The 26487-nt window shown below is 46.2% G+C and overlaps 1 protein-coding gene across 1 annotated transcript in view; it reads right to left on the bottom strand.

The window, feature by feature from the left end:
- The window catches only part of MYO5B (myosin VB), a 436041-nt gene extending 409933 nt beyond the window's left edge, over positions 1-26108 (bottom strand). Inside the window, exon 1 of the mRNA XM_082255167.1 lies at positions 25987-26108. Within this exon, the coding sequence (XP_082111293.1) occupies positions 25987-26013 (27 nt within the window). The 5' untranslated portion in view covers positions 26014-26108. The remainder of the gene's footprint in view (positions 1-25986) is intronic.
- Between the last annotated feature and the right edge of the window lie 379 nt (positions 26109-26487).

Below are 26487 nucleotides of genomic sequence, written 5' to 3'. Positions count from 1 at the left end.
TCTCCTAAATAATGCTTTTAAACAATGAGATCCCTTGATGCTTTGGAAGCTCTCTGTGGACCATGGCTTTTGCTGTAGGATGCGACTAAGAAAATGTCAGGAAAGACCTACTGGAACAGCTCAACTTTATTTGGGGTTATTCAGAGGCACCTTAAATGGGAGTAAGTACACACCTGCCATCATTTAACATGAGTTTGAATGTTATTGAACACAGCTACATCCCCAGTTAAAAGAGGGTGTGCACACTTATGCAACCACATTATTTCAGTTTTTTAGTTGTACGGTTTATAGGTCACATTAAGGGTGGAAAAAGTTCTGAAATGATTTATCTTTGTGTCATTTTTTTTACATCACAGAAACCTGACATTTTAAACAGGGGTGTGTAGATTTTTTATATCCACTGTATATAGTATTTAGATCACTTTATAGAAAATGCACTAAAAAGGGCTATGTGAATTAATTTTGGAGATTGATATCTACGTGGAATATTATTTACTTACTGATTGAAACCAGATATAAAAGGTTTTATTGAAACCAGATATAAAAGGTTTTATTCAATTTTGTGCACAACTAATTCATGATTACACTACGGAACACGAGATCACTTTACGTTTACAAATACTATTGTTTATCATTTATTAGCAAAATGCCACATGATTAAATTATTTTCATTAAAAAAAGTTGCTGATCGCCACCATTACTAGTAAAAAAAAAAAATAAAAAATTAAAATATCCGATTGTTTGTAGACGCTATAACTTTTGCGCAAACCAATCAGTATACGCTTATTGGGATTTTTTTTATGCAAAATATGTGGCAGAATAGATATTTGGCTAAAATAAAGAAGATTTTTTTTTTTTTTCAAAATGGTCGGTCGTTCTTTGTTTATAGTGCAAAAAATAAAAAATGCAGAGGTGATCAAATAAGAAAGCTCAATTTATGGAAAAAAAGGCATACATTTTATTTGGGTACAGTGTCGCACGAACGTGCAATTGTCAGTTAAAGTAACGCAGTGCCGTATCGCCAAAAATGGCCTGGTCAGGAAGGCGGGTAAACCTTTCGGCGGTGAAGTGGTTAAATATAATGTGACATTTTGTGCACAAAGTCAGGGATTAATTTTACCCAGACAGCGGGGGGGAGGGGGGGTGGGGGAGGCGCGGCGCAGAACTCTCACCAGTTCTTAATATGTAAATGTACGATTGCAGCCATTGCCAAGTTTTTGAATATTTGGTCCTGAAAATCTCTCTAGACACCACCTGCACGCTACAAACTCCGCTCTGCTGCACATTAAATTACACATTGTCACTTTTTAACGTCTTGTGGCCTTTTCAAGTTAAAGAGCAACTGCGCTCAACAACTAAAGTTAAACGTTTAACAGTAAATTACTGCAACAGCCTGAAAATCAGAAGGTCCGATCAATTCTTCTAAAAATGATTGTCATACAATTCCAGCACCCAAATTTAAAAGCAACATTACTGTGAAGCCTCCACTGTATGCTCCAATGTGTGCATGCAGGCCTGCCTTGGACCAAGGCTGGAAGGTATGTAATGGAACACATTGGCCTGCAAATTTACAAGTTCAGATTCAGCGCCATTTGGATTATTAGAATTCTACAAATGTTGCAGAGCACAGATAAATGGAAGGACAGAAGTGAGAGCCATTCAGCATTTAGGCTGCTAACTATGTGACTTTGCCACCACTGAACCCAATTCTTTCTGGTATGGGTGAGCAGATTATTTCTTTCCAGCATAGAATGGTTGGGCCCAAGGTGTCAATTGCCAAGCCCAAACCCTATCACCTAAGGGAGGGGATGACATCATCAAACCTGTGTAAGCTCTGACAACATTCGAGGTAGAGCTTATACAGGGTTGGAGCTTAGAGGTACAGAAGAGTTCAAAGAAGATGAGTTTAAGGGGGTCCAAACGTGGCCTTTCATGAGACTCCACCATGAATGGGCAACATGACAAGAGAGTCTCTAAAGGCATAGTCCATCTTTTGAAAAAAAAAAAAATAATGAATGAAAAAAAATGTGCATTTATAATTTTTTTTTCATTGGAGCCTTCAAAGCATTGTAACCGCGATCGGTGCTCTGCACAGGCCCCTGCAGACTATTCCTCAAGCCCTAGGTACATAAAGAGGTGTGAACCTATAGTTATGGGACAGGAGGAGATAATCCATGGACCACAAGCATGGTAACATCACCACAATTATGCTCCACTAAAATCTAGGAGTCCCTCTGATGCAGTGGAGGATGGGGCTTGTAGAATTTTCATTCCCAGATCTTGTGGAAGCCCATATAGCTGTGCTAAATTCTAATAAAACAGGGTGCTCTAGGTAGTGGAAACCTTAAGTGGGAGGGAGGTTTGAGTGTGTGTGTGTGTGTGTGTGTGTGGGGGGGGATGTGAACATGCTTCATGTTACACCCCAAGGCCTCATTGGCACGGGCACGAAGGTCTGTACACTGGGAATGGGCCACTTGTTTATGCAGGTACTAGAGGTCTATGGGAACAAAGCAGCTGCATGGACACAGCCGCTGCGCCCGATTTGATATTTGTGCAGATGGGGTGCACATTCCGTGACTCTGAAGGCTGCAGCAATGCTCACCTACAGGAGCCCTGACTCTGAAGGCTGCAGCAATGCTCACCTACAGGAGCCCTGACTCTGAAGGCTGCAGCAATGCTCACCTACAGGAGCCATGACTCTGAAGGCTGCAGCAATGCTCACCTACAGGAGCCATGACTCTGAAGGCTGCAGCAATGCTCACCTACAGGATCCCTGACTCTGAAGGCTGCAGCAATGCTCACCTACAGGAGCCCTGACTCTGAAGGCTGCAGCAATGCTCACCTACAGGAGCCCTGACTCTGAAGGCTGCAGCAATGCTCACCTACAGGAGCCCTGACTCTGAAGGCTGCAGCAATGCTCACCTACAGGAGCCCTGACTCTGAAGGCTGCAGCAATGCTCACCTACAGGAGCCATGACTCTGAAGGCTGCAGCAATGCTCACCTACAGGAGCCCTGACTCTGAAGGCTGCAGCAATGCTCACCTACAGGAGCCCTGACTCTGAAGGCTGCAGCAATGCTAACCTACAGGAGCCCTGACTCTGAAGGCTGCAGCAATGCTCACCTACAGGAGCCATGACTCTGAAGGCTGCAGCAATGCTCAGCTACAGGAGCCCTGACTCTGAAGGCTGCAGCAATGCTCACCTACAGGAGCCCTGACTCTGAAGGCTGCAGCAATGCTCACCTACAGGAGCCCTGACTCTGAAGGCTGCAGCAAAGCTAACCTACAGGAGCCCTGACTCTGAAGGCTGCAGCAATGCTCACCTACAGGAGCCATGACTCTGAAGGCTGCAGCAATGCTCACCTACAGGATCCCTGACTCTGAAGGCTGCAGCAATGCTCACCTACAGGAGCCCTGACTCTGAAGGCTGCAGCAATGCTCACCTACAGGAGCCCTGACTCTGAAGGCTGCAGCAATGCTCACCTACAGGAGCCCTGACTCTGAAGGCTGCAGCAATGCTCACCTACAGGAGCCATGACTCTGAAGGCTGCAGCAATGCTCACCTACAGGAGCCATGACTCTGAAGGCTGCAGCAATGCTCACCTACAGGAGTCATGACTCTGAAGGCTGCAGCAATGCTCACCTACAGGAGCCCTGACTCTGAAGGCTGCAGCAATGCTAACCTACAGGAGCCCTGACTCTGAAGGCTGCAGCAATGCTCACCTACAGGAGCCATGACTCTGAAGGCTGCAGCAATGCTCACCTACAGGAGCCCTGACTCTGAAGGCTGCAGCAATGCTCACCTACAGGAGCCATGACTCTGAAGGCTGCAGCAATGCTCACCTACAGGAGCCCTGACTCTGAAGGCTGCAGCAATGCTCACCTACAGGAGCCATGACTCTGAAGGCTGCAGCAATGCTCAACTACAGGAGCCCTGACTGAAGGTTGCAGCAATGCTCACCTACAGGAGCCATGACTCTGAAGGCTGCAGCAATACTCATCTATAGGAGCCCCAACTTTGAAGGCTGCAGCAATGCTCACCTACAGGAGCCATGACTCTGAAGGCTGCAGCAATGCTCACCTACAGGAGCCCTGACTCTGAAGGCTGCAGCATTGCTCACCTACAGGAGCCATGACTCTGAAGGCTGCAGCAATGCTCACCTACAGGAGCCATGACTCTGAAGGCTGCAGCAATGCTCACCTACAGGAGCCCTGACTCTGCAGGCTGCAGCAATGCTAACCTACAGGAGCCCTGACTCTGAAGGCTGCAGCAATGCTCACCTACAGGAGCCATGACTCTGAAGGCTGCAGCAATGCTCACCTACAGGATCCCTGACTCTGAAGGCTGCAGCAATGCTCACCTACAGGAGCCCTGACTCTGAAGGCTGCAGCAATGCTCACCTACAGGAGCCCTGACTCTGAAGGCTGCAGCAATGCTCACCTACAGGAGCCATGACTCTGAAGGCTGCAGCAATGCTCACCTACAGGAGCCATGACTCTGAAGGCTGCAGCAATGCTCACCTACAGGAGCCCCGACTCTGAAGGCTGCAGCAATGCTCACCTACAGGAGCCATGACTCTGAATGCTGCAGCAATGCTCACCTACAGGAGCCATGACTCTGAAGGCTGCAGCAATGCTCACCTACAGGAGCCATGACTCTGAAGGTTGCAGCAATGCTCACCTACAGGAGCCATGACTCTGAAGGCTGCAGCAATGCTCACCTACAGGAGCCCCAACTCTGAAGGCTGCAGCAATGCTCACCTACAGGAGCCCCAACTCTGAAGGCTGCAGCAATGCTCACCTACAGGAGCCATGACTCTGAAGGCTGCAGCAATGCTCACCTACAGGAGCCATGACTCTGAAGGCTGCAGCAATGCTCACCTACAGGAGCCATGACTCTGAAGGCTGCAGCAATGCTCACCTACAGGAGCCATGACTCTGAAGGCTGCAGCAATGCTCACCTACAGGAGCCATGACTCTGAAGGCTGCAGCAATTCTCACCTACAAAAGCCATGACTCTGAAGGCTGCAGCAACAAAAAAATGTGTCGTCTGGAAGGGGGGATGGGTCAAATGTTTAAGGTTTTATAGATAATCAAAGCCTCAGCATTCTGCAGGTCCCTCAGTCATACATGCATCAGCACTAGGGATCGACCAATATCATTTTTTCAGGGTTGATACTAATTTTCCGGCCACCCTTCAGGCCGATAGCACATTTAATTTTTTATTTTTACACTGTCCTTTTAATTAATTTATTTTTTGAATAACTTTTTTTGCTGTCACAAGGAATGTAAACATCCCTTGTGACAGTAATAGGCAGTGAAAGGTACTCTTTATGGAGGGATCTGGGGGTCTCTAAGACCCCCAAACCCCTCCTCTGCACTTAAAAGCATTAAAAATGCCAAGTATGGCTGTTTTGAATACTGTCCTTTTTTTTAAATCAGCAAGTTTGTGGCCGATACTTCAAAAAAAGTGAATATCGGCCTCCGATAATCGCCCCACCGATAATCGGTCGATCCCTAATCAGCACATGCATTATAGCAACATGCGAAAATGCATGGATTGTTCATTCGTGTGCTGCAGTGCCCTTCATTTTTAATGGTGCCCCCAACCAACGCACCTTGCCAATAGATGTGCTTTGCAGCACAACAGATGTGGGTCACATGCACCCCTTTTTGGTGCGATTCGCTGTGTTATGCAGCTCATTCAAATGAATGGGCAGCCTCAACAAAAAACACAATAATGTGCAATATAATACGCATCAACAAGGGTGCATCAACACCCCCAACAGTGTAAAGCCAGCCATAATAAAAGGTGCATGGTCATGACTGCATTTACACTAATGCCTGCATTAAAAAAAAAAAAATAGCCCGAAGCTTGGCTTCAGAGGACATGTATATATTTCCTGCTCGTCCTGTTCTCTTTTTTGCTCGCTGATTTTCTCTTCCCGCACAAAACTCCTTCAATAGGAGATTTACAGGTGCTGCAGCGTATTCTGTAGAGCACCGTGATTGCTGAGGGGGTGAAGGTTGACACCTTCCTAAGCTAGCAGTAGTGTAGTTAGGGTTTGTGCTGATCTGCAGCAGCTCTTGCAACCCTTCTAAAAAACAACTCTGTGGTGGAACGTTTTTCAGAGAACATTTGACAGGCAATATGTCACCTCCTCACCGCCTGTTTTGACCCTAAAAAAGGCTCTCCCACCATGAGCTAAATGGGTCATGCTTGGCAGCAGTACAGAATGCGACATGCGGTTTAACTTTTGCTTTGCTTCACGCCCGCAGTTGTACAGCCCTGAGCAGCGGCATGCCCTTCTTTAGGTAGGCAGTAAAACCGCAGCTCAACAGCCTGCTTTTATCGCCCTCTGTGTGAATGAGCGCTTACAGTTTGACAGCTCCCCCACCAGCAAGATCCTAGTCATGAACCCTAAGGCCAGCCATACACACAGCGAATTTCTTTCCTGCAACCACGTATTGGATAAAGCAGCAGCAAGTATCTGGCTGCTGCTCCCAATATGGCTTGTTTCACTCTGGCTTCAATTGAGTATTTAAAAGTAACAGGATGGCCTTTAGTGGCTTACATTGTTATTCCTAGTACCACAACCGTAGAGCAATCCATCCTTACCTTAAGTGCTAGCAAAAAATGGGAACAAGATGAATCATATAACTCCGCCTCCAGGATCGTGGGAGGAGTTCAACTACCCCTACCCTATTTGATGCGATCTTATGTGTTACTATATTTGAATAATTTGCTTTTATGCGATGAGAACATTGATTGGCCCAACTGACATGTTCCTGAAGAAGCGCTAGGGCGCTAAACATGTAGAATCCAGTGTCATAATTGAGGGCACCCTGTCGATGGTGGTGTCCACCATTATTTTTTTTCTCCTGATTGGGGCATCCTTTTAGGTTTGAGGGTGACCTCTGCCTGCATCAACTTTAAGGGTGAGCCCAGGGCTGCTTTGCTTTATTTTAGAGAAGGTTGGATTTGCTGTTCAAATATTTTTGTATGTGTATTGTATTGTGCAAACAGTAACTCACCCTAGCTCCACCGCACTGTGGGGAGATAAAGAGCTAAGTGTCGGTGCTCAGGCTGAACGTCCAAACCAAATGTTATATGAATAAAGCCGGCACACGAAAAGTCTTCTTCCAAGTAAAATTCTTTATTCCAACATGGATAGCGGTGTCAACATGACAAATGCTGATGCGTTTCGGCTTTACGCCTTCCTCATAGCAAGCTATGAGGAAGGCGTAAAGCCGAAACGCGTCAGCATTTGTCATGTTGTCACCGCTATCCATGTTGGAATAAAGAATTTTACCTGGAAGAAGACTTTTCGTGTGCCGGCTTTATGCATATAACATTTGTATTGTATTATGGTCTATGGAATATTTTCATTGAAATTATTAAAAATGTTTACTTTTTATTAAAAGTTTATTGTTGATTGTAAACTTTGTTGTGCCACTAAAGTTCATCCATTATGGTGACACTTAGAGCCGGTTCACATTAGAGCGATCTGACTTGCCGGGGCGACCTCACAAGTCGCGGTGCGCAGCTCGCACCGCGACCTCAGAGCGGCCGGCACGGACTTCATAACATTGAAGTCAATGTAGGTCGCCCCAAAGAAGCTCCGGACCCTTTTTCTAAGTCGGAGCGACTTGTGTTGCTCCTATTAGAACGGGTCCACAGCTTCTCTATGGCAGGTGACCTACGGCGACCTGTCAGGCGAGCAGGTCGCCTGACAGGTCGCCCCAGTGTGAACCGGCTCTTAGTCTAACGTTATCACTCTGGCTTCAGTCTTTTTAAGAGCAGTGTGAACGGCAGGCTTTTTACAAAGCATTTGCAGAGCCTTCACCAAGCTTTGTTGAAGCTTTTGAAGTACAGCTCCAGTTTGAAAATGCTGAACACGGATCCGAATGGGAGTGCCGATTGCCACTTTAAATAAGCTGCTAGCAGGCTTTAGAACTTCTTGAATCTTGTTGAAAGCCTGCTAGCAGCTTGTTAAAGTGACAAATCAGCACTTTCATTCAGATCTCCGTATAATATTTCCAAAAAGGAGCTGAAGGGCACTTTAAAGGCTTGGAGTAAGCTGCTTGAAGCTTGTCAAAATCTTACTGAAAGTTTTTATAAAAGTTTGCCGTTCTCACTTTTTTTATACAAGCTGGAGCCCGTGTGAAACTGTCCTAGGACATCCATGTGAGTGCGTGGCCCGGACCGCAGGCGGTGTGAGTTCGGGGACAAGCACACGCACCCACACGGATGTCAGATTAGGAGCAGAAGCTGTGCCCCAATTGACATCAATGGGACTGCCTGTGCGGGGATGCATGGATACGTCCTGTGTGAACGAGGCCTAATCTACTAGTTCAGGGCTCTCCAAAGTGTGGCCCTTTGCTTGTCTTTAGCTGGCCCTTGGGGCACTATTCCTTCTACTGATATGAGACACTATTCCTACCACTGATGCCAGAGATGGGGAACTATTCCTCCCACTGAAACCAGAGATGGGGAACTATTCCTCCCACCGATACCAGAGATGGGGAACTATTCCTCCCACTGACACCAAAGATGGGGAACTATTCCTCCCACTGACACCAAAGATGGGGAACTATTCCTCCCGCTGACACCAAAGATGGGGAACCATTCCTCCCACTGACACCAGAAATGGGAAACTATTCCTCCCACTGACGCCAGAGATGGGGAACTATTCCTCCCACTGACGCCAGAAATGGGGAACTATTCCTCCCACTGACGCCAGAGAGGGGGAACTATTCCTCCCACTGACGCCAGAGAGGGGGAACTATTCCTCCCACTGACGCCAGAGAGGGGGAACTATTCCTCCCACTGACGCCAGAGAGGGGGAACTATTCCTCCCACTGACGCCAGAGAGGGGGAACTATTCCTCCCACTGACGCCAGAGAGGGGGAACTATTCCTCCCACTGACACCAGAGAGGGGGAACTATTCCTCCCACAGACACCAGAGATGGGGAACTATTCCTCCCACTGACACCACAGAGGGTGAACTATTCCTCCCACTGACACCAGAGAGGGGGAACTATTCCTTCCACTGACACCAGAGAGGAGGAATAATTCCTTCCACTGACACCAGAGATGGGGAAATATTCCTCCCACTGACGCCAGAAATGGGGAACTATTCCTCCCACTAACGCCAGAAATGGGGAACTATTCCTCCCACTGACGCCAGAAATGGGGAACTATTCCTCCCACTGACGCCAGAAATGGGGAACTATTCCTCCCACTAACGCCAGAAATGGGGAACTATTCCTCCCACTGACGCCAGAAATGGGGAACTATTCCTCCCACTGACGCCAGAAATGGGGAACAATTTCTGCCACTGACGCCAGAGATGGGAAACTATTCCTCCCACTGACACCAGAGATGGGGAACTATTCCTTCCACTGACGCCAGAAATGGGGAACTATTCCTCCCACTGACGCCAGAAATGGGGAACTATTCCTTCCACTGACGCCAGAAATGGGGAACTATTCCTCCCACTGATGCCAGAAATGGGGAACAATTTCTGCCACTGACACCAGAGATGGGAAGCTATTCCTCTCACTGACACCAAAGATGGGGAACTATTCCTCCCACTGACACCAAAGATGGGGAACTATTCCTCCCACTGACACCAGAAATGGGGAACTATTCCTCCCACTGACACCAACCATGGGGCCCTATTCCTCCCACTGACAATGGAGATGGGGGAACTGGTTCTTCCACTGAGACCAGAGATAGGGAAATAATTCTTTCAATGACACAGACAACGGGGTACTATTCCTTCCACTGACACCAGAGAAAGGGAGCCAATTCTCCCAAAGGCACCAACGATGGGCACTATTCCTCCCACTGACAGCAATGATGTCATTTTTATTTTTTACTCCCACCGACTACCAAGCATATGCCATGGTTTACTCCCACACACGGCAGGGCATTTTCTACTCCCACTGGCTACAATTCTGCCCCCCCCCCTAAAGTTTGAAGTGCAGTAAACAGGCCCCTTGTTTCTAAAGTTTGGATACCCCTGTACTAGTTCATCCAACACTACCCAGGGTGACAATGCTGCTGTCCAAGGGTGGCCACATTGAGTCTCCATGTATACAGAGAAGAAATGACTGTAGCCACCCTAAGGCTCGGTTCACACTGTCATGACGAAAGTTCAAAGTTGCATGAGAAGTTGCACCCAATTAACTGCAATGGAACCATTCTAACCACTGCGACTCAAGTTGTGGTGACTTAGAAAAAGGTTCCTGCACTACTTTAGGGGCGACTTTATCACGACTTGCATTGACTTCTGTTAATGACTTTCCCATTGCGGCAGTGTGAGCCGAGCCTTAAGCAAAAAGCATGGTACTGGCTAGATCAGGGTTCCTCAACCAGGGTTCCGTGGAATCCTAGAGTTCCTCCTGAGGTTGCTAGGGGTTCCTTGAGAAACGGGCATTATCTGCCTCTCAGATATATTCCCAATGACACCATTGTTCCTTTTAGCTGTCAGTAAGGGGGTAATTCTTACCAACGATGACAAGAGTAAGGAGAATTCTTCCCACTGACTGGCACACTAATATGTCATGAGTTGTAGATTTTTAATTTTGAGCAAGGGTTCCCCCGAGACCAGAAATGTATTTCAAGGGTCGTAGGGAGGGGGGGGGGGTGTCTCTGGCCCCTGGTGGACATGGTTTAGGTTTAAGATCACCCGACCTGGGTATAGGGGCGAAAGACTAATCAAACCATCTAGTAGCTGGTTCCCTCCGAAGTTTCCCTCAGGATAGCTGACGCTCTCGGCACGAGTTTTATACGGTAAAGCGAATGATTAGAGGTCTTGGAACTGAAACGATCTCAACCTATTCTCAAACTTTAAATGGGTAAGAAGCCCGATGGAAACAAATGAAAAAACAGCCTAAAAAAGAAATCTAATGCAGCCACCACATTTACGAATAGGCAAGCTGCAACATATAAAATATGTGTTCTTGGGTTTTGATACAGAATACCAGCTGACAATGAGCAGGGGAAGGCAAACGTGAATCAGCTATCAGATAAAACAACATGAAAGTCGTCACTAAGCTGTGTCTGGTCAGAGTCCCATCCTCCAGGTAATGAATTACCCAAGCAGCTTAGCAACACCAAGCCCTAGGGCAAACGCCTGCTCAAGGCACCGTCACCCAAGCAGCAGACTTTGTGTCAACGTCTAATCAATGACCACCCATCGTCGGGCTACACCACACACACACAGAAAACCTGTTCTACCGCAATACGTCACTGACAGAGCCCCAATTGTGGTTCTCTCCTAATCGTACACATACAAGGAGACGTATAGTTCCTTAAAAAGGGAGATAATAGAACAGCAATCCCCGGGAGGGGTGTCGAAACTGTTTTGTAATACTTCCGCTTTCGCCGAGCGCACCTGCTTCCCACAGTCCCACCTGATCCCAAACGTCATTGTTGTCACAAGCACTCAGTAGTCACATTCCCCGGACAGGGTTACACAGCGCACCTCACATCGGGGGAAACGGACACATTTGCAAATAAATAAATAATAACTGAAAACGCACACACGAAGCGTTATTCCTCCTTCACATGGGCTCCCTGCCTTTGTTTTAAAAAGAGGGTTAAAGCTTTGTGTGTGCGTTTTCAGTTATTTTCTCTTTATTTGCAAATAAGTGTCCCTTTCACCCGATGAGATGTGTGCGTCCCCGCCGCGCTGTGTCACCCTATTGATCTGGAACGTTTAGCGTTAGTTTCGCGTTTACAATCAGTTTACGTACTTTGATGCGTCCAGGAAAGGGAATGTATCAAAGCTGGAGCACACAGAATTTGGAATAGTCGATCAGGGCAACCAGTTTCTATGTTCAGCTTGCTACGTTAGGCCTCATTCACACGAGCAAATTACAGAGTAGGCCTGTGTGAGGCCTTGTTTACCCACATGGGAGTCCCATTCATGTCAATTGGGATGCAGCGGCGACACAGCCACGGCTTTCAATTTGACATCCATGTTGGCGCGGCTGCACGGGAGTGTGCATTCGGGGTCATGCATGCGCACAAATGACAAATTGGGAGGAGTGGTTGTGTTCATGCCGCCGCTGCGTCCCAATTGACATAAATGGGACTGCTTGCAGCTATGCATCCTTGTGTGGCCCTAAAGCGGGTGTGCGCTGTAGTACGCCCATGTGAAGGAGGTCTTAGAATTTGAAATTGAAAGATAGAAGCTGATTGGTTGTCATGCACAACTTCTCCAGATTCGGTCTGCTCCAGTTTTGAAAAATTTACCTCACAGCATCTAATCTGCCTCTGCTATTAAACTGAATGCACCCGAACGCATAGTGTACACTATACCATTAGGGGTTCATTTACCTTTACCAAGAAACTGCCTTTGCAGATAAGTGCTGTCTGTAGATGAATTCAAACTGTGCAGCTCTGACTAAAGTTGAATAACGTCTTTGCTATAGGTGTAGGCCACTTACGTACTTCATGAAGCCTGACTGAAAACACTCCAAAGGACGTGGCTAAGAGAGGCCTAGTCATTACTGCTCACCTCCACCATCATAGGAGCGAGCTCTCAATTGCTGAGCTCGGAGCTTCTTCATCAGTGAGAGAAAGAGCATGTGAGGGGGGTTAGAATCAGAGACCTCACTCTTGAGATGGTGGAGGTGAGCAGTAAAGACTAGGCCTCACTTAGCAATATCTTGGGAGTATTCCAATCAGGCTTCAGGAGGTTACGTTTGGCCTACAGCTCCGACCACAAAAACTCTAATTTAACCACTTAAGGACTGGGCCTATTTCTGACACTTGTTGTTTACAAGTTAAAATCAGCATTTTTTGCTAGAAAATGACTTAAAACACCAAAACATTATATATATATATATTTTTTTTTTTTAGAGAATAAAATGGAGATTGTTGCAATACTTTATGTCACACCGTATTTGCGCAGCTTTCTTACAAATGCAATTTTCTGGAAAAAAAATACACTTTTTTGAATTAAAAAATAAAAAAAACTGTTAACTTAGCCCAATTTTTTTCTATAATGTGAAAGATAATGTTACGCCGAGTAAATTGATACCCAACATGTCATGCTTCAAAATTCCGCACGTTTGTGGAATGGCGACAAACTTTGGTACTTAAAAATCTCTATAGGGGACTATTTAAAAATTTCTACAGGTTGCCAGTTTAGAGTTACAGAGGCAGTTTAGTGCTAGAATTATTGCTCTTGCTCTAACCATTGCGGCGATACCTCACATGTGTGGTTTAACCACTTGCCTTCTGTGCACTTAAACACCCTTCCCATCCAGGCCAATTTTCAGCTTTCAGCGCTGTCACAATTTGACTGACAATTGCGCGGTCATGCTACACTGTACCCATATGAAATTTTTATCATTTTTTTCACACAAATAGAGCTTTCTTTTGGTGGTATGTAATCATCTCTGGGTTTTTTATTTTTTACAAAAAAAAAGAATAAAGACAGAAAATTAAAAAAAAAAAAAAAAGTTTTTCTTATTTTCTGCGAGTAAATTTTGAAAATAAATTTTTCTCCTCCACTGATGTGCGCTGATGAGGCGGCACTGATGGGCACTGATAGGCTGCACTAATGGGCACTGATGAGGTGGCACTTATGGGCACTGATGAGGTGGCACTTATGGGCACTGATGAGGAGGTACTAATATGCCGCACTGATAGGCGGCATTGATAGGTGGCACTGATGAGCACTGATAGGCGGCACTGCTGGGCACTGAGAGGTGGCACTGCTGGGCACTGAGAGGTGGCACTGAGGTGGCACTGCTGGGCACTGAGAGGCGGCACTGACGGGTGGCACTGATGGGCACTGAGAGGCGGCACTGATGGGCACTGGCGGATGGCACTGATGGACACTGACGGGTGGCACTGATGAGCACTGATGGGCAGCACCATCAGTGCCCACACTCAGTGCCCATAGTGCTGCCAGTCAGTGCTCATCAGTGCCTAGATGAGCAGGCACTGATGGGCACTGACTGGCAGCACTATGGGCACTGATTGTGGGCATTGATGGGGGCACTGATGGCGGGCACTGTGGGCACTGTTGGGGGCAATTTGTGTATGTTTTTTTACCTTTTAGTAATCAGGGCACTGGTGATCAGTGCCCTGATTACATGTCTCTGTGTCCCCGGCGCTGTGAGGCTCCCCCTCCTTCCTCACACTGCAGGCTCCGTGTGAGGAAGGAGCGCCGGCGATGAGAGATGATCTCATATGTTTACATATGAGATCATCTCTCATTGGATGGTCCGATCACGTGGTGAATGGCCGCTGTGATTGGCCATTCACCACGATCTGTGATCGGCTGTGTCCAAGGGACACGGCCGACACAGATTCTCCCCGATGCGCGCTCGCGGGAGCGCGCGGGGAGCCTGCTTCTGGGAGGCCGTTTAAAAGCGGCCTCCCGAAAATTCGAGTCCGCGCTGCAGCCGTATATAGGCTGTAGCGCGGATGGGAGAAAGTTAAACACTGTTTGCATATGTGGGAGCGACTTGCTTATGCGTTCGCTTCTGCGCGCAAGCTCGGAGGGATGGGGCACTTTACAGAAGAAGAAGAAGACGAAGAAGAAGACAATAACCTCACATTTGTTAAGAAAAAAAAAAATAAAAAAAATAAAAAAAACCCACACACCATATATACAGGTGCATTTCAAGAAATCTGAAAAAGAATATCATCAAAAAGTCATTTTATTTCAGTAATTCAATTCAAAAAGTGAAAGTGAAACTCATATTTTATGTTACACAGAGAGATGTATTCTAAGCATTTCTTTCTATTCATTTTGATGATTATGGCTTACAGCTAGTGACAACCCAAAATTCATTATCTCAGAAAAGTAGAATATTGTGAAAAAGTTGAACATTGTAGACTCGCGGTGTCACACTCTAATCGGCTAATTAACTCAAAATACCTGTAAAGGTTTCCTGAGCCTTTAAATGGTCTCTCAGTCTGGTTCAGTAGGTTACACAATCATGGGGAAGACGGCTGACTTGACAGTTGTCCAGAAGACAATCATTGACTCCCTCCACAAGGAGCGTCAGTCACAAAAGGTCATTGCTGGCTATTTTGCATATTAATGGAAAGTTGAGTGGAAGTTAAAAGTGTGGTAGAAAAAGGTGCACAAGCAACAGGGATAACCGCAGTCTTGAGAGGATTGTGAAGGAAAGGCCATTCAAGAATTTGGGGGAAGATTTACAAGCAGTGGACTGTGGCTGGTGTCAGTGCTTCAAGAGCCACCACATAGGCGTATCCAGGACATGGGCTACAACTGTCACATTCCTTGGGTCAAGCCACTCCTGAACCAGAGACAACGTCAGAAGCGTCTTACATGGGCTAAGGAGAAAAAGGACTGGACTGTTGCTCAGTGGTCCAAAGTCCTCTTTTCTTATGAAAGTAAATTTAGCATTTCATTTGGAAATCAAGGTCCCAGATTTTGGAGGAAGATTGGAGAGGCACAGAATCCAAGTTGCATGAGGTCCAGTGTGAGGTTTCCACAGTCAGTGATGATTTGGGGAGCCATGTCATCTGCTGGTGTTGGTCTATGGTGTTTTATCAAGTCCAAAGCCCTTTACCAGGAAATATTGAGCACTTGATGCTTCCCTCTGCTGACCAGCTTTATGGAGATGCTGATTTAATTTTCCAGCAGGACTTGGCACCTGCCCACAATGCCAAAAGTACCAATACCTGGTTTAATGATCATGGTATCACTGTGCTTGATTGACCAGCAAACTCGCCTGACCTAAAGCCTATAGAGAATCTGTGGGGTATCGTCAAGAGGAAGATGAGAGGCATCAAACCCAACAATGCAGAAGAGCTGAAGGCTGCTATCAATGCAATCTGGGCTAGGGATTGACCGATTACAGCAAGGCCGATATATCGAGGGCCAATATGCACTTTTCCCGATATATCGGAATCGGCCCCTGAGGATACCAATATTGCCGATATTTCTGGAAAAAGCTTGTACCGGAGTAATGCCTGCAGCTAGAGGCATCACCCCGATACCGGCATTCATAGCTGACGGTCGGCTATCTTGTAATGACAACCGATGCGGCTGAGAAGCCACTCTGCTCTCATTACAAGGAGCGGGAGGGGACGTCGCCCCCCCTCCCGCCGCCTTCCGCAGCTCACCCGGGTCTCCCTTCAGGGAGACCCGCGCAACCAGCTTGCACGGCCACCGAAGAACTGATTAAAGCCGCATTCGGCACTGATCAGGTCTCCATGAAAAAACCCGGAAGTGTTGTCATGAATGCTTTTAAGTGCAGAGGAAGGGTTTTGGGTCTTTTAGACCCCCAGATCCCTCCACAAAAGTACCTGTCAAAAAAAATATTAAAAAAAAAAATTTTTTTAAATGAACAAAAATATTGGCCCATATCGACCGATACCGATATGCATTTGCCAAAATATCGCTAACGAAAAACCGATATCGGTCAATCACTAACCTGGGCTTCCATAACACCTCAGCAGTGCCACAGGCTGATCGCCTCCATGTCACGTCGCATTGATGCAGTAATTCATGCAAAAGGAGCCCCGACCAAGTATTGAGTGCATACTATACTGTACATGGACATACTTTTCAGTAAGCCAACATTTCTGTATTAAAAATCCTTTTTTATATTGGTCTTATGTAATATTCTAATTTTCTGAGATACTGAATTTTGGGGTGTCACTGGCTGTAAGCCATAATCATCAAAATTAACAGAAAGAAACACTTTAAACATATCACTCTGTGTGTTACCTATGTATATAAAATATAGGAGTTTTACTTTTTGAATAGAATTACTGAAATAAATTAACTTTTGGATGATATTAAAATTTTGTGAGCTGCACCTGTATACCTTTCAATAGGTAAGCTTACTCATTGGAAGGTACTGTATATATAGTTTGCAGGTTTTTTTTTCTTGATCTCTCTTTCAGCTATAGAGGCTTATTTTTTTATTGTTAACAAATGTGAGGTTATTGTCTTTTATTGACATATTACCTAATTTATATGTAAAACTGTTTTCAATATTTTTTTAGCGACCGACTGTACTTATATATGAGATCTGAGGTCCTGATAAAGCAGGTTATCCCACAAAACGCGTTGATCCACATTTACTGGTCTCTGAGGACTTCCACGTTACAAGTTTGATGCGTTTTAATTGAGTAAACCAGTGGTAGAGGTGGTGTCCCATTGGAAATTGTGTTTTTTTTTGGGGGGGGGGGGGGTGGTGTATGTGGAGTGCTTGTAAAATCGATGGAATAAAGATTTGTAAACGTTTTTTTTTCCATTTTATGTGTATATAATTGGCCATTGGAGGTATGGGGTATTCATAGTCCCATTACACATCTTTTGCGCTATTTTTTACCAGGGATGATACCCTTCAATGGCATCATTAATAATTTGACACCATTCCCACACACATATTTTTGTATTTAGAAAAAACAGTTTCTTATCCTGGAGATCATATTTTTTGGTCAAATTTTTTTGGACCAGGTTGGACTTGGAGGTAGGTAAGAGGATGGAGCTTCTGATTGGGTCCAATTGAAAAAATGACAACCAAACCTGATCCGAAGCTCCATTCAAGTCCATTCAAGTCTATGGGCCGGTGGATGTAAACAGATAGATGCATGTCTCTTTAAATCCACCTACCTCCAAATCCACGCAAGGATGGCAAAGGACTGCGTCCTTAAATGCCGGGTCAGACATCACATGTGATTCGCATCGCATTCATACCAAAGTTGCACAGGACCTTTTTTTGGTTTGGTCCACATCAGAATCGGATAGCATGGGTGTTTACAACAATGCGGTCCAATTCATGTCCAAATTGACAGTTCGCACTGCGATATGCGAACTGATCTGGGGGTATTGTTAACTTTGTATTGACACCCCCAGCGATTCGGATGTGGCAGTGTGAACTGCCTGCGAGACAAATGCGATGCATATATGTGAACTGGCACTTACTGTTTTTCTGGTCCTAGTTGTGACGGATCGGTGGTAGCCTGATGTAAACAGACGCAAGTTAGTCTAGATGCGGCCACTCGTAGATCCAACACAGGTCTGCAAACCTCCGCTGCCAGCATGCAGGCAGAAAAACAGAACAGGACGTCACGCGTACAGACAATAAACGTATACAGATGCCCACGCGTACAGACAATAAACGTATACAGATGCCCACGCATACAGACAATAAACGCGTACAGATGCCCACGCATACAGACAATAAACGCATACAGATGCCCACGCATACAGACAATAAACGCATACAGATTCCCACGCATACAGACAAACGTGTACAGATGCCAACGCATACCGACAATAAATGCGTACAGATGCCCACGCATACAGACAAACGCGTACAGATGCCAACGCATACAGACAATAAACGCGTAAAGATAATAAACGGGTACAGATGCCCACACGTACAGACAATAAACGCATACAGATAATAAACGGGTACAGATGCCCACACGTACAGACAATAAACGCGTACAGATAATAAACGCGTACAGCTGCCCACATGTACGGAAAAAAACGCGTACAGACAAACGTGTACAGATGCCCACGCCTACAGACAATAAACGCGTACAGATGCCCATGCGTACAGACAATAAACGCATACAGACAATAAACGTGTACAGATGCCCACGCATACAGACAATAAACGGGTACAGATGCCCACACGTACAGACAATAAACGCCTACAGACAATAAACGCGTACAGATGCCCACGCGTACAGACAATAAACGTGTACAGATGCCCACGCATGCAGACAATAAACGCGTACAGATGCCCACGTATACAGACAATAAACGCATACAGATAAACGCGCACAGATGCCCACACGTACAGACAATAAACGCGTACAGCTGCCCACATGTACGGAAAAAACGCGTACAGATGCCCACGCATACAGACAATAAACGCGTACAGATGCCCACGCCTACAGACAATAAATGTGTACAGACAATAAACTTGTACAGATGCCCACGCCTACAGACAATAAACGCGTACAGCCATTAAACTTGTACAGATGCCCACGCCTACAGACAATAAACGCGTACAGACAATAAACGTGTACAGATGCCCACGCTTACAGAAAAACACGTACAGATGCCCACGCTTACAGACAATAAACCTGCACAGATGCCCACGCGTACAGACAATAAACGCGCACAGACGTCCACGCGTACAGACAATAAACGCGCACAGACGTCCACGCGTACAGACAATAATCGCGCACAGACGTCCACGCGTACAGACAATAAATGTGCACAGATGCCCACGCGTACAGCTGCTCCATGGACAATTACAGGACAGTCTGTTGCAATCGCCCTTTTCTGATTAAATTGGCAGAATACAGATCAATGTGTCACCATCACAGCTGCTTTTTTCAGCAACACCAATCCGCATAATGTGCGCAGACATCAATAGTAAAATGTTAGGGGAATCCCAAAGCATCTCTCTATGGGCTCAGTCACATGTGCAGCAGACCTTGCTGCCCCTCCAAAAAAGCAATTCGCAGTGGACCGCTTTCCAGAGGTGTAAATACCAACCCTGCGTATTGCAGGCGGTTGTGGGATGGCCCCACAGAATTGCATAGATCGCGTTTGGTGGCAGTTGAAATCTGCCTAATGTGACATGCCTACAGCATGTGTACAGCCCTGCATGTCAAAGGTTGGGCAGGCAGGCAGCGGTAAAAACCATGACTCAGCCATGGGATTTTACCACCCATTGACCACATGTCATAGGACATCTGTCATGAAGCAGAATTTCGGTTGCAAAGCAGTAAAGCTTACCCTGTACACAGAGAGCGAGCTGCAGTGAGCAGTCTTTATTCCAGGCACACAGCCTTTTATTTTCAGACAATAAGTTTACACTAATGATGTGTATTTTTAAGCTTATTCCTTGCCAAAAAAAAAAAAAAGGTGTTTTGTTGCAGTCATTGTACCCTGATTGGGGAAATTTTCCATCACTTCCACCCAGTCTCTACAAAAGAGAGTGAAGGAAAATCCTCCCAATGGGGACACAGGCAGCAATACAAACTTGGAATATGTTTTATCTCCTTCCAGCTGAAATAAAAAAATACATTTTAATTAAACCAGAAAAAAAAAAAAAAACAGAACTTCTGACTATTGTCACTAAGAATAAAAAAGTGCTCCCAAAACAGGAAGAGTGGGGAAATCTTCCCATGGGGACACTTATTCCGGTGATAACTGTGTAAAAAGGGGATTTCCTTCACTTTGTGTTCACTCGGAGTTGACAAATACAACAAAAAGGTACAGATGTATCAAACAGGGTTGCAAAAACATATAAAATAAATATATTAAAAATAAACAAACGTGCACCATAAAAACACTGGATCCTCTGAACCCCACATACAGAACATAAAATACATAAAGCTGGGAGTAAAGATATCACACGTCCTTCACTATGGAGGGATTTCTCACACTTCCCTTTAGATCTACAGAACAGGAAGTGAAGGAAAATCTCCCCAACGGGGCTCAGAAACAAAAAGCCTGATGGAGTTTTTACCATTCCCTACACCAAAAATAAAAAGAAAACATTTTGGCTTAGTTACAGGATCTCACAAAAATCAGTACACCCCTCACATTTTTGTAAATATTTTATGATATCTTTTCATGTGACAACACTGAAGAAATGACACTTTGCTACAATGTAAAGTAGTGAGTGTACAGCTTGTATAACAGTGTAAATTTGCTGTCCCCTCAAAATAACTCAACACACAGCCATTAATGTCTAAACCACTGGCCACAAAAGTGAGTACACCCCTAAGTGGAAATGTCCAAATTGGGTCCAAAGTGTGAATATTTTGTGTGGCCACCATTATTTTCCAGCACTGCCTTAACCCTCTTGGGCATGGAGTTCACCAGAGCCTCACAGGTTGCCACTGGAGTCCTCTTCCACTCCTCCATGATGACATCACGGAGCTGGTGGATGTTAGAGACCTTGCACTCTTCCATCTTCCATTTGAGGATGCCCCACAGATGCTAAATAGGGTTTAGGTCTGGAGACATGCTTGGCCAGTCCATCACCTTTACCCTCAGCTTCTTTAGCGAGGCAGTGGTCATCTTGGAGGTGTGTTTGGGGTCATTATCATGTTGGAATACTTCTCTGAAGGGAAGGGATCATGCTCTGTTTCAGTATATCACAGTACATGTTGGCATTCATGGTTCCCTCAATGAACTGTAGCTCCCCAGTGCCGGCAGCACTCATGCAGCCCCAGACCATGACACTCCCACCACCATGCTTGACTGTAGGCAAGACACACTTGTCTTTGTACTCCTCACCTGGTTGTCACCACACACGCTTGACACCATCTGAACCAAATAAGTTTATCTTGGTCTCATCAGACCACAGCACATGGTTCCAGTAATCCATGTCCTTAGTCTGCTTGTCTTCAGCAACTGATTGCGGGCTTTCTTGCGCATCATCTTTAGAAGAGGCTTCCTTCTGGGATGACAGCCATGCAGACCAATTTGATGCAGTGTGCAGTGTATGGTCTGAGCACTGACAGGCTGACCCCCCTACCCCTTCAACCTCTGCAGCAATGCGGGCAGCACTCATACGTCTATTTCCCAAAGACAACCTCTGGATATGACGCTGAGCACGTGCACTGAACTACTTTGGTCAACCATGACGAGGCCTGTTCTGAGTGGAACCTGTCCTGTTAAACCGCTGTATGGTCTTGGCCACCATGCTGCAGCTCAGTTTCAGGGTCTTGGCAATCTTCTTATAGCCTAGGCCATCTTTATGTAGAGCTACAATTCTTTTTTCAGATCCTCAGAGAGTTCTTTGCGATGAGGTGCCATTTTGAACTTCCAGTGACCAGTATGAGAGAGTGAGAGCGATAACACCAAATTTAACACACCTGCTCCCCATTCACACCTGAGACCTTGTAACACTAACGAGTCACATGACACCGGGGAGGGAAAATGGCTAACTGGGCCCAATTTGGAGATTTCCACTTAGGGGTGTACTCACTTTTGTTGCCAATGCTTTAGACATTAATGGCTGTGTGTTGAGTTATTGTGAGGGGACAGCAAATTTATACAAGCTGTACACTCACTACTTTACATTGTAGCAAAGTGTAATTTCCTCAGTGTTGTCACATGAAAAGGTATAATAAAATATTTACAAAAATGTGAGGGGTGTACTCACTTTTGTGAGATACTGTATATTTTATTCTCCATGTCTTATTGTCCCTGTAATGCTGCTCGTTCATGTTGTCACAGGAACAGAGGTAAATCCACCCAATGGGGTCATGGACTGCAATAACGCTCTTTGGAGGGATTTCCTCTCACTTCCTGTTTAGGATATGTGACAGGAATTGAAAGGAAATTTCTCCACAGGGACACAGAGGGCAAAAATAAAACATCTGGCAGGGGTTATAACCCTCCCTAAGCCTATCCAAAATTTAGAAAAAAGGTCTCCTTTGGTTCCACTTTAAAGTACATCATTTGGCAAACCCTTTTTGCTAGTTATGGTTGGCATGGGGAAAGGTTAGACCCTCGGTCAGGTTTTTCTTCCTGTGTCCCCATTGGAGAGATTCAGTTTTTCTGGTTGGCCATGATCACCAAACATGGAAAGTGAGAAGTGAAGGGAAATTCACACTTTCAGGGTTCTCAGCAGAAAAAAAGGTAATGGGGATACCTGTTCCAGAGGCAGCTGTCTAAGAGGGGACCCCTCCTCACTTTGGGAAATTTCTTTGAACTTCCTGTTGTGTCTCTGGGACAGGAAGTGAAGAGAAATTTCCCCAATAGTACACAGAAAGCATTTTACAAACTTAACCCTTCCCTGCGCTATCTAAAACTAAAAAATGAAGTTATGGCAATGTATACAATTTAACCTAATTGGCTGCGGCCATAAGAATATGTATCTTTGACGCATTTTGCCCAGTGCAGGCGCCATGCGTTCCATGGAGCGTAATATTACCAGCAGTCTAAAGTCCTGATGATTCTACTATGACAGGCAATAAAGAGGAGATTACACATTACATGCAGAGTGACGAGTCCACCCTCATTCCATTCTACACATATTGTTCTGTGTCCCATAAACACACCAATAAAGGAGATCATATAATACAGAGCCGGGACACCTATAAACGCTGGAAATAGAAATCTTCCATAATGAAGCCGACAATCACACAACTCTCAGACCGGGGTACAAGAACAGACATGACCCATCTGTAACAATCCAATCAGTGATAAAGCAGTCCGGAGCTGGCAGCCGGCCGGTGACAAGGGACATATTCAAATCATGGCAAGCTACTTCCTTAATGTTATTACCCATGACACCGGTGTCACCAGAACAACCAAATATACTGGGAGGAGGAGGAGGGGCCACCGGGGGTGACAACATAATCATAGATCAGGAATCTAACCACTGCACTATTCTGTCACACCCTGTACAGTATGGAGACCAGCAATGTCCAGTGTCCCCAGCAAGACCAGTATAGACATTAGTCCTGTCCAGTGTCCCCAGTACTGACCAGTATAGATATCAGTCCTGTCCAATGTCCTCAGTACTGACCAGTATACACATCAATCCTGTCCAGTGTCCCTAGTACTGACCAGTATAGATATCAGTCCTGTCCAGTGTGCCCAGTACTGACCAATATAGATATCAGTCCTGTCCAGTGTGCCCAGTACTGACCAGTATAGACATCAGTCCTGTCCAGTGTCCCCAGTACTGACCAGTATAGACATCGGTCCTGCCCAGTGTCCTCAGTACTGACCAGTATCGATATCAGTCCTGTCCGATGTCCTCAGTACTGACCAGTATAGATATCAGTCCTGTCCAGTGTCGTCAGTAATGACCAGTATAGACATCAGTGCTGTCCAGTGTGCCCAGTACTGACCAGTATAGATATCAGTCCTGTCCAGTGTCCTCAGTACTGACCAGTATAGATATCAGTCCTGTCCAATGTCCTCAGTACTGACCAGTATAGATATCAGTCCTGTCCAATGTCCTCAGTACTGACCAGTATAGACATCAGTGCTGTCCAGTGTGCCCAGTACTGACCAGTATAGATATCAGTCCTGTCCAATGTCCTCAGTACTGACCAGTATAGATATCAGTCCTGTCCATTGTCCTCAGTACTGACCAGTATAGACATCAGTCCTGTCCAGTGTCCTCAGTACTGACCAGTATAGATATCAGTCCTGTCCAGTGTCCTCAGTACTGACCAGTATCGATATCAGTCCTGTCCAGTGTCCCCAGTACTGGCCAGTATAGACATTGGTCCTGTCCAGTGTCCCCAGTACTGACCAGTATAGACATCGGTCCTGTTCAGTGTCCTCAGTACTGACCAGTATAGACATTGGTCCTGTCCAGTGTCGTCAGTATAGATATCAGTCCTGTCCAGTGTCCTCAATACTGACCAGTATAGACATCAGTCCTGTCCAGTGTCCCCAGTACTGACCAGTATAGATATCAGTCCTGTCCAGTGTCCTCAATACTGACCAGTATAGACATCAGTCCTGCCCAGTGTCCTCAGTACTGACCAGTATAGACATCAGTCCTGTCCAGTGTCCCCAGTACTGACCAGTATAGATATCAGTCCTGTCCAGTGTCCTCAGTACTGACCAGTATAGATATCAGTCCTGTCCACTGTCCTCAGTACTGACCAGGAGAGACATTGGTCCTGTCCAGTGTCCTCAGTACTGACCAGTATAGACATCAGTCCTGTCCAGTGTCCTCAGTACTGACCAGTATAGATATAAGTCCTGTCCAGTGTGCCCAGTACTGACCAGTATAGATATCAGTCCTGTCCAGTGTCCTCAGTAATGACCAGTATAGACATCAGTGCTGTCCATTGTCCTCAGTACTGACCAGTATAGACATTGGTCCTGTCCAGTGTCCTCAGTACTGACCAGTATAGACATTGGTCCTGTCCAGTGTCCTCAGTACTGACCAGTATAGACATTGGTCCTGTTCAATGTGCCCAATCCTGTCCAGAGTGTCCCTAGTGTGAAAAGTGTAGCCATCAGTCCTGTCCAGTGTTCCCAGTGCTAGACCAGTATAGAGATCAGTCTTGTCCAATGTCCCCAGCAAGACCAGTATAGACATCAGTCCTGTCCAGTGTTCCCAGTAGGACCAGTATAGACATTAGTCCTATCCAGTGTCCCCAGCAAGACCAATATAGACATTAGTCCTGTCCAGTGTCTCCAGCAAGACCAGTATAGACATCACCCTTGTCCAGTGTCCCCAGCAAGGACCAGTATGAAAATCTGTCTTGTCCAGTGTCCCTAGCAGTAACTAGTACAGCTCTCGTTGTCCCCAGTAGTCACCAGTGTCCCCAGTATAGCTCCTAGTGTACCCAGTAAAGCCCTCAGTGCCCCCACTAGTCACCAGTATAACCCCCAGTGCCCCTACTAGTCACCAGTATAACCCCCAGTGTCCCCAGGAGTCACCAGTATAACCCCCAGTGTCCCCAGGAGTCACCAGTGTCCCCAGTATAACCCCTAGTGTCCCCAGTAGTCACTAGTATAGCCCCAGTGTAACCAGTATAGCCCCAGTGTGCCCAGTAGTCACTAATATAGCTCCAGTGTCACCAGTATAGCCCCCAATAGTTCCTAGTAGTCACTAATCTTGTTTCCAGTGTTTCCAGTCATCACCAGTATAGCCCCAGAGTCCCCCGTCTAGCTCCCAGTGTTTCCAGTATAGCTCCCAGTGTTTCCAGTCATCACCAGTATAGCCCCAGAGTCCCCCGTCTAGCTCCCAGTGTTTCCAGTCTAGCTCCCAGTGTTCCCAGTCATCACCAGTATAGCTCTCAGTGTTCCCAGTCATCACCAGTATAGCTCTCAGTGTCCCCAGTAGTCACCAGTCTAGCTCCCAGTGTCCCCAGTAGTCACCAGTCTAGCTCCCAGTGTCCCCAGTACAGAGTCCAGGCGGGCCCGCAGTGTGTCCGGCACGGAGCGGGCTGTCATACAATCCCAGTAAGAAAAGTTGTTCCCGGCGGTGAGAGAAGCACAGGACACTCACCCGGGAGTAGAGCTCATACACCGACATGGTCCCGATCCCCCGATCTCCCCATACAGCCCGCAGATCACCGCCAGTACCGCCCGGAATCCCGGGAACACGCTCCGCCCACAGCACAGGTACAGGGGGCGGGACGCGGGCGGGGCGACACCCACTGACTGATACACTCCGTGCTGTACCATGAGATCTGGGGGCGGAGTCAGGTCCACACCTCTGACAGTGTAAAGCGGACCGGTCACTGCTGTCACTCTGACCTATCACAATCCTCTCTAATAGAACTGAGGCGGACATTGTTCGATACACTTCATCATAGATCTACTCTATACTGGAGATCAGCCAATCAGCAAAAGTTCCGAGATTTCTTTTACATTGTGGAAAAATGCATTAAAGGTGATGAGATGGTTTTTGGTGATTTTTAAGGTGTAACTAAAGGCAAAAGTTTTTTTTTTCCATTTCGGATGGAGTAAAGGAGGTCATAATACCCCTGTAATGTTTTTATGTTCT

This window comes from Pelophylax lessonae, assembly GCF_965119305.1.
Source record: "Pelophylax lessonae genome assembly, chromosome: 1".
Classification (NCBI taxonomy): domain Eukaryota; kingdom Metazoa; phylum Chordata; class Amphibia; order Anura; family Ranidae; genus Pelophylax; species Pelophylax lessonae.
Note: the sequence above shows the minus strand (reverse complement) of the source record. Positions and strands in the feature narration are given on the sequence as shown.